At 36.5% G+C, this 9,462-nt stretch overlaps 1 protein-coding gene across 1 annotated transcript; it reads right to left on the bottom strand.

Annotated features, from left to right (window-relative positions):
• Positions 1-3,752: 3,752 nt before the first annotated feature.
• LOC120257109 lies at positions 3,753-7,099 on the bottom strand. The gene is made up of 2 exons (XM_039264720.1): positions 6,776-7,099; positions 3,753-5,360 (listed from the first exon to the last, which is right to left on the bottom strand). The coding sequence occupies exons 1-2, from the start codon at positions 7,057-7,059 to the stop codon at positions 3,827-3,829; spliced, it is 1,818 nt and encodes a 605-aa protein (XP_039120654.1). The 5' UTR covers positions 7,060-7,099; the 3' UTR covers positions 3,753-3,826.
• Between the last annotated feature and the right edge of the window lie 2,363 nt (positions 7,100-9,462).

Genomic DNA, 9,462 nt, shown 5'->3' with positions numbered 1-9,462 from the left:
CGATGTTTTAAATTGGCATTAGTTATTCGGGGGACTTATATGTTCGTTATTTTGATAAATCGTATCCGTTTTGAAATATTCTGATTTCTAGGTTTCATTTTGATATTTATTGTGCAATGTCTCATAGTTGAGTATGTTTTTGAAATTATTGAATTTTTTGTGCTCCCAATATTTTTAGTGGTTGCTTACTAAACTCCCAAGCTCATTAAGTTATTCTTTTTCTCTTTCAGATCAAGAGTAGAGTTGAGTGGTGGATAGCTTAGCAGGGTCGTTGAGCAAACCACCGTTTAGTTGTTTAACGAGTTCATAAATTCCCTTTCCTGTGGACTTAAATCTTCTTGTTTTTGTTTAATTGTTATGTCAGACATGGCTATTTGATTTCGTTATATTTCAAACATTGTAGCTTTCCTTTGCTTTTGGAATTAATCCTTCTGTTAGATTTTTTTTTTCTCTAGTGTGAGACAAGTACTGTGGCCTTGCATGCTTACTTAGCTACAACCTTGTAAGTATGCGATCGTTTGTCGACGCAGGCGTGACAGTCTGGGATTGAAAAGTTGACTTGGAGAAGAAGTCCACATGATTTTGTTGGTGCTTTCTAAAGTGCCTTTGTGGTTTAGTCTGGAATATGTTCATTGAAAACAACCTTATTAAATTAAACCTTCAAAAAGATATATTTTGAAATCAATAGTGCTGCTTCATTGATCAAATAATGAAATTCCTATCCTTGATAACTAGTGTATGACATTCGAGTAATTTGAACATTCTGTCGAAGTTGAGGGCAGCAAAAACCTCAAACTGTGGAATTGGTTTACTGCCAATTACTTATTTGAGGGTTCCGATTTCTGGCAAAAGGCCCCGGAGACAAGATTGGGAAAGCCTAATTTTAAAAGTTAGGCTGCGTGTTACTGCTTGGAAAGTTAGGCCCCGGAGACAAGATTGGTCGTCCGACTTATTGGATGTTGATTTTTAGACTCCCGAGTTGGGTCATTAAAAAATTGACCAGATCAAGAAGGATTTTCTCTAGTTAGGCGTAGATATTGACAACCCTAGTTGTAGGCTGGTCTGCTGGAAGAATCTATGTCGGTTCCTAGAGTAGGGGGTTGGGATATCCTTGACTTACACAACTTCAATCATGCTCTCCTGGGAAAATGGTGGTGGAAGTTCTTTATGGATCACAACTGGTGTGGGACGAAGGTTGTCCAATTTAATTATGGTTTATCCCGTTGGAATTTGTTTCCTCAGCTCTCAGGTAGGATCTCCTTTTTTTGGAAAGGGATTGTCAGCAGTTTACTGACTTTTAGATTTGGAATATTTCATAACATCATAGCCAGGAATAAGACTCTTTTCTAGAAAGATCGTTGGTTTAATAGTATTTCTCCCATGAACTTGTGGCCGATGGAATTCAGAGCGAATCGCCAGCAGAACGACACAGTGTGTGATCTCTGCCATCTGTTGGAGTCCGCCCCGTTCGCTATGAATTAGGATATGGGACCCTACAAGGAATGATTACGGGCTCATGCCAGTGAACTGGGAGATGAGAAACGGTGGATATTCACAGGGAATGGCGTCTTCTCTGTGATGTCCTTCTATAACTTTCTAAATGATAGTGGATTGAGATGTCCGGTGGTGAAGTTCTTCTGGCGTAACACTTGCCAGAGGAAAATTTACCTATTTAACTGGTTGGCTTGGAAAAATAAAATTCTTTCTCTTGAAAATTTAGAAAAAAGAAAGTGCAACAAACTTACTACTGCTACTTGCGTTATGTGTCATGCTAGGATTGAATCGGTGGACCACCTTTTTATTAAGTGCCCTTTTGTGAAATTTGTTTGGGATTACTTTATTAACCTTCTTCGTTTGCCAGAACAACCTAGCTCTATGAGCAATCTTTGGGACTCGTTGAGGTTATCGGTCAATCCTTCGTTAAGAAGCCTGGGTGAGGGTGACTTAGTTGTTAAAATAATTGTTTGGAATGTGTGGCTTGCTAGAAATAATCGTATTTTTAATACCATTTCTCTGTCTGCCTTTGAAATTGTTCTGAAAGTTGATCATATGCTCTTGTCCTGTTTCTTTTTTGTTTCAGTTGGCTCCGAAGAAAAGCTGGAGGATTCCATGGCACTCATTCGCAGAAGCCTAAATTTCTTAGGATCCTGTGCTGCGACCTTTGGGGGAATTCCTACACCAGAGGAGGTTAATGATCTGAGTGCGGGGTAGTGTTCTTAGTGGGGAGTTATGAAGGACGTATGTGTCCTTGTGGGGGTGTTTTGTTTTTCTCTTGTTGTTGTACCATATCTAGTGATCAACTATTTTTTCTTTCTCCTCATTTTCTTTGTTTTGTTTCTGGAGGTTCCTGTTCTGTTTTCGCTTTAATGAACGTGGTTTATCCACCTTTTAAAAAAAATTGGTGAAAGTACCCTAATTATCTATTATTAATAATTATTTATACTCTTAATGAAATTAATTTAATAAAAAATAAATAATTAATTTAATATTTTTTTTATTAAATTTAATAATATTTAATATTTCTTTAATTTAATTAATTGAAAAAATTTATAATTAAATTTTAAAAAACTTACTCTATTAATTATTTTTATAATATTTTCAATTGTAAAAATATTTTTTGATAAAATTATTTAATTATATAAATATTAAATTATAAAAATATACTATTTATTTAATTTTATTACTTAAAAAATTTTATAATAAATTTTTAAAACAATATAATATTTTCAATTAAATACTATTTTTGTCGTAAAAATACTTAATTATATAAATATTACTTTATAAAAATATTTAATATTTTTAATGTTATTACATAAAAATATTTTCATAATAAATTTAAAGATAATTTATTTTATTAAATAGTTTTATAATGAAATATGAGATGAATATCATGGTGAGTGGATACCAGTTACATTACTGCAATGTTGTAAGTTGAAATGCTGCACAAATACGATAAATTATAAAATATTTAATATATAAAACCAATTATATTACAACTACTTACATAAAACCAAACAAACCCTAAGTGATGAATGGAACTTTAATGCTTTAGAACCAATCATAAAATTTTGAGATAAATAAATGAAAATTATAACCTTTTCAGCATCTATTATTGTGTTTTTGAATTTGAAATAAGAGTTCCTTGGAAAGGTTATCATGTTGTGTTAATCCTGGTATTTGGCATTGCTATATATTATGCATTGTTTTTCCGATATATATATATATATATATATATATGATAGTACGAAATTGTATATAACTTAAGTAAAAGATAAATATTGATTTAATCCAATTAATATATGAATAAAAGATAAATGTTGACTTGACTGGTATCTCAACCATTGATGCCATACTGTGCAGAAGTCCACTTCCTCTGTTTTTTTCGTTGTATGTGGTTTTGCATGCTTATAGTAGTAGAACCCCATCCGACAAAGGTTTTGTCAGAGTTCCATCATTGATGGAGCACAATTTATTCTTGGCCTTGAAAGTGGATTTGATACTTGAATTAGGATCATCCAATGTGTGCAGATATATAGAATGGTGAAATGAATCCATAATCTTCTTACTCAAAATCATCTATCAAAGATTGGACAGAATAAAGAACGTCAAGCATAAGCAGACGAAAGGTTCACGAAATATGTCAAGGAGTCTAGGCTTGCGATATTGATTTTAAGAAAGAATACGGAGAAAAGTGTTTTCTCATTCACCAATGGTTAAGTAATATTCATGGATATATAATATAGTAGGTAGGCACTATACCAACCTTATTAGTTCATAATACTTAGCAATACAATTCGATATGTCATAGCTCCATGGCTGGTCGATCTTATATGTCATCACCATCACCGGGCAGCATTTTGCCTTTCTCCTTTCGTGGTATTTCGTGAGTGCTTCTCGTCGGTCCAAGTTGTACATGGCCCTCGGGTCCCTGTTTCTGCAAAGTTATCTCCATAGTTGAACGCCCACTGTTATAAGGTTGGAATGTTTGGGAGTCTTCAAGGTGAATCAAGTATTGAGTCGTATCCACAGTGAGCTCCAGCTCAAGAGGGAGATGAATCACCCGCCTGAGACGAACCATCACGTATACAAATTCTAGTGTAACCTTGTCGTCTTTATAAACAGCTACCAAGTCACCAGCCGGCTTGACTGCCTCCACGAGAGTTGCCCAGTCCCTGCAATGGAGTGGCAAATTAACAATGGTGATCCGGCGGTAACTCCCGGTGACCGTTCTCATGGACCCGAACTCCAGAGACCATGGATCGAGGCTAACCGTGCATGGTCCATGTGGTCCGTCAAGCAGAATAGGATCCATACTCTCTGCTGTCCGCGCCTCTTTCTCGCTGTGGAATGAGATGACAAATGTATTGATTCCAAATGGTGACACCTTTCGGTCACCTTGTGACAGGTCGAGTGCAACCGGTAGCTCTGCTTGTAGGTGTTCCAAACTAGTCTGCCCCGAGATGACAGAGATGATCGAACTCTTCTTCATGAGTTCATTGCTTGACTTTAGTATCTCCTCTGTAATAGGAATGGAGAGGCTAGTTCTTGGTATTACTGGGAATGTCTGTGAAATATGGATGGGTTGGCAGTAGGCACAATGGGGTCGAGTTCTGGTAGAAACATGGCTTGTCTGGCACGTTAACACCCTTCGTTCAGGGGTGGAATCAGGCATGTTCAGGCTTGTCGGTGCTGCTTGCAATGAAGAACTCACAGCTTGTGTGTATTTTGTACCTGGGTAGACACTTTTTCCTCTGAAGTGCATGGAGCTTGATACATTTGAGAAGCGAGTGGTGATAATCACTCTGCTTCCATTATTAACATCTGGAAAAAAATTTTGTAATTGATCCCATACATTTTCTTCCCAAACATCAACCAGGATGATCAAGTACTTGTACTTCTTCAATTCATTAATAAGAGTGACCGCAAGGATTTCAATTGCATCCATTGATGAAATTCCTGAAACCCGTGACAAGATATTTTGCAGAATCTCAATTATGGTATATTTCTGAGATATCGTTATCCATACAACTAAATCAAAACTTGTTTTGACTTCAGGATCATTATAGATGGCTTCTACAAGTGCAACCTTTCCTAGACCATCTATATCAACTATAGCGATCACTGACCGATTTGTATTGCTTGTGTCAACCAACTGCTGCACAATCATTTTCTTCTCCTCATCAAAGCCAAATTTATCAATGTCATCATCATTCAGTTGAGGCAATATAGGGGGCATATGTATAGATTGACTAGTTGTGCCCATTGTTTCACCTATGTCAGCAATGCCATACAATGTTTTACTTTGAGATAGCTCCAGCATCTTATCCCTTATCCCTTGAACACTCTTATGAACCTTAATTCTAGAAAAGAAAAAAAAAAACATAGTTATTTCTTATACAAATCTACTACAATTATTTTTAAAGCATCTATAATCAAATGAAATTTAATCAAATAATTATTGAAATTTAAAAACTTCATAGTTTAATTGAGATTTTCATCTTATAGCTCCTATATTTTCAATTAATTTTTTTAATAGAACCTTAGATTAAAAAAGTTGCAAATTAAAAGATTTCATTAAAACAAACCAACAGATAAAGCTCTATCAGCATGGGGTGTGCTTTTATCATTCATGCATCTTCTGAACATTCCTAGATTAATTGCATAAGATTGTAAAAGATTTCGTTCACCATCTTCAAATGAATTAGGAAATGTCATATATATATATATATATATATTTTTTTTTTTTGAATAAAGTGGATAAACCACAAATTTATTAAAAAAAGAAGCAAACCTGAAGCAACAAAGTTCAAATGAAAGTACAACAAACACCTGGAGTCAAAGCGAGTCCGCTATCCTCACCAGAGATGAGAATAACAGAGAACAAGGAAAGCAAAAAGAAAGATAAAAGAGGAGCAATTTGAAACCGGCGAAGTCAACCATAAGGAGACACAGGCCAGCTCAGAGGAGGAGGTAACGGACTACTCCCCGACTCGATCGGGCGCCGGATCACCGTGCAGGGCGGAGGATCCGGAACCGAGGAAGTTTAAGGGAACGCTTGATCTTCCCGAGTACCCTCCGAGTCAATCAAAAATGTGGGAGTCGAGTCTGCGAGTAATCCAAGAAAGAATCATATTAGCCAGTATTATAAATTGTAATGAAGTTTGTGAACATTTTTGGTTAAAAAAATACTGGGTTATTGCGTTCGACCGGATATTCCGAAAATGGCTCGGGAACAGAGGTCCCGAGATATTTCGAGGGAGAATTAATAGAGGGAATCCAATTGGTCCAAATGTTATATACTCGAGGAGGGTAGAATTTCGGGTATCGAATAAACATTTGAAGAATGACCAAATTCGCTCAGCGTAGATACAGTTTAAGAAAAGGTGGTCCACTGATTCAGTGTTATTATGGCAAAGGGTACATGTCATATGCTTAATTGGTAATGTATAAATAGATGTAAAACACTAACTTCCTGTCTTATGATGGGAAAAACTACCAAAACTATTGTTTTTTTTTTTTTTAAATTTTTAAAGAAGCCAAACTAAACATACTATTTTGTCCTGAAAGCACTCATATTCTAAGTGCCTATTTGAAAAAAATAAAATAAAATAAATCCAAACTGGCTTTGTTATAAACAGAGGTAAGTGCTTATTTTCAGAAGTAAAATCAAATATGTTATTTTAAGGATGAGTCAAGTATTTATAAATTAATTAAAAAAAAGCAAATTTATGGACAATGATAAACAAATTAACAAATTGGTGTTTGTAAAACATACCTCCAGGTTATCAAGCCAATGGAATCACGGAGATCTATATTCATGCAAGTGTCAATGACCTTCTCAACTTCATAGGCCAGATCTCTTACGTCTATGACCCAGTTCTTGACCCTCTCATCATCTCCCTGGCTCTTTGCATCTGCATCCTTTAAGAAGCACTGCATTCGCCGGTGTTGTCTCTTCAACCACTCCAATTGGTCATTCGCTCCATGCAAATTGGCTGCTTCTCTCAGTATCAGATCACCAAATTTCTTGACTACATAATTCATCACAGCATCAGCCATTAATTAATTTGTTTCTCTCTTCTTTTTTCTTTTGTTTCAATCACACAAACACACAGACACAAACAGTTTGTTTGTGACTACGCTTTAAGAAACCAAATAAGAGCATCAAACAAACAACAGAGATTTGTGGACTTTGACCCGAAAGTGGTGCTTTCAATGCAATGTCTTTATCATTTTGGGGTAATATCTCTTCGCTGCCAAGACTTGGAAAAAGACGTTGTTTCTATTAAATTATTTTATTCTTTACTCGGATTATTGATTAATATTAATTATTTGTTATTGTCAGAGTTATATTATAGTTTAGATTGGTTAATGGGTCATATTAGACCCATATCACAAAACCCTAATATTTCTCTATATATACTCTTGTACTCTTTTTTTAAACAGGAATATACAAACTATTTTTCCTATTATCACATAGTACCAGACCATTGAGTTAAACCCTAGCCGCCACCACTCCAAATCCTAGCCTTCAACTTGCGGCCGCCACCTCTACTGCCAGCCACCACTCATCTCTCACCGTTCCCGTTGTTCTAAGGGCACCTGGTGATGTTCCTCAGCCCTTATCAAGGATGCTCTTGTCCCATTGTTGAAGGATTTGTCTCTTCATCGTCATGTCTTCATCTCATGATTCTTTAGTTAGATGGGAGGAACTATATTTTTGGGCACAGAGTTTTGAGCAGTTCTTTATGGCTCATAAAAAATCGTTGTACCTCACAACATATTTGTCAGACTCTAAGGATGCCAAGTATGTTGATTGGCTTGCTGAGGATGCTGCAATTCGCTCATGGTTGACAGGTAGTATGAAGCCAGATATTGCTCGAAGTATGGTGATGTTGATTACTCCAAAGGCAATTTGGGAGATGTGCATACTGACATATGGAAATGAAAATAATATCTCCCACATTTTTGAGTTATATGAACAACTGTTTACAACCCGTCAAAGTGATGGCACCACCCATCAGTTTATCACTCACATCTGTAACCTATTGATGAGCTAGATATTTACTAGTTATTAGTTCGTGATCTGGCCACCCTTCGTTGTTACCAAAATGAAGTTACGGCCATCACATATCTTTTCGGACTCCTTATTGAGGTGCAAAACAAGGTGAAGGGTTCTATTCTAAGTTCTGAGAGAATGCTTGATCTTGCTATTGTTGATGCTTGCGTGCTTTGCTTGTCTTCTAAACCCATATACCCATCACTCGTTATGTCTTCTGATCAGTCCACCTTCCTAGCTTCTCATGGGCGTGGTAAAGGCTTCTCTCATGGTGGTAGAGAAGCCACCCATAGTGATTTTCAGAATAGGTTTGTGTGTACCTTATGTCAAAGGATGTACCACACTAAGGATCATTGTTGGGATAAGCATGGTCGCCCGGTAGTGGCCAATGCTAGTATAGAGGTGGCTGATCAGTCACCCACTTATGGTATTGAACAGTTAGTCACTATCTCTCAGGCTGACTTTACACGGTTCCAACAGCTACAGGGCACAATTTCTCACGCCACAGTCTTTTCTCCTGTTTCCTCAAGTAATGTTTTTCTTGCTTCAAGGGAAAACTCCTAGATTATTGACTCCAGAGCCTTCTCTCACATGACAAGTACAAAATATTTTTTCCCAAAATCTTTCTCTATCTATTTTTCGTTCTATAGCAATTGCCGATGGACGATCATGCTTAGTGTCCGGAGAGGGAATTGTGCAGGCTACCTCTCAGCTTAGACTAAGTGATGTTGTTTTCATACTTGAATTTTCTGTCAACTTGCTATCCGTTTCTGCGATCACGAAACATTTGAATTATAGTGTGACCTTTTTCCCTTTTCACTGCATTTTTCAGGATTTGTGGATGAGGAAGAGGATTGGTGTGGGGTGTAATCATGGTGAAGTCTTGTATAAGTTGGTGTGTGATGATATTCCTCGTGGTTTGGCAGCTTCTATTTATGACACTGAGTTATCCCTCATATGGCACTGTGGATTGGGCTATCCTTCTCTTAGTCGTCTTTAGCAGACTTTGCCTTAGATTCAGGTTGAGTCGTTTTAACGTGAGTCATGTCAGTTGAGTAAGCATCATCATGCTACCTTTAAAAGTTCTACTATAGTGACTAGTCGGTCATTATTTAATCTAGTTTATTGTGATGTTTGGGAGCCTTCTGAGGTCGCATCTATTTCTGGTCGTTGTTACTATATTGTGTTTGTTAATAATTTTTTTCCCGAGTGTCATGGGTATATTTATTAAAAGACCATCGGTCTATTGCTAATGTCCTTAAAACATACATTTTGGAAGTACAAAATCAGTTTTCCACTATTCTCAAATGTCTTCGCACTGATAATGCTTTAGAATTTGTATCTTCTACTGTAAATTCTTTGTGAGCATCCTTTGGGATTATTCATTAAACCACATGTCCACA

The sequence above is a fragment of the Dioscorea cayenensis genome, unplaced genomic scaffold (assembly GCF_009730915.1).
Source record: "Dioscorea cayenensis subsp. rotundata cultivar TDr96_F1 unplaced genomic scaffold, TDr96_F1_v2_PseudoChromosome.rev07_lg8_w22 25.fasta BLBR01001868.1, whole genome shotgun sequence".
Lineage (NCBI taxonomy): Eukaryota > Viridiplantae > Streptophyta > Magnoliopsida > Dioscoreales > Dioscoreaceae > Dioscorea > Dioscorea cayenensis.
The sequence above is the reverse complement of the archived record's forward strand: the minus strand, read 5'-3'. Positions and strand labels throughout refer to the sequence as shown.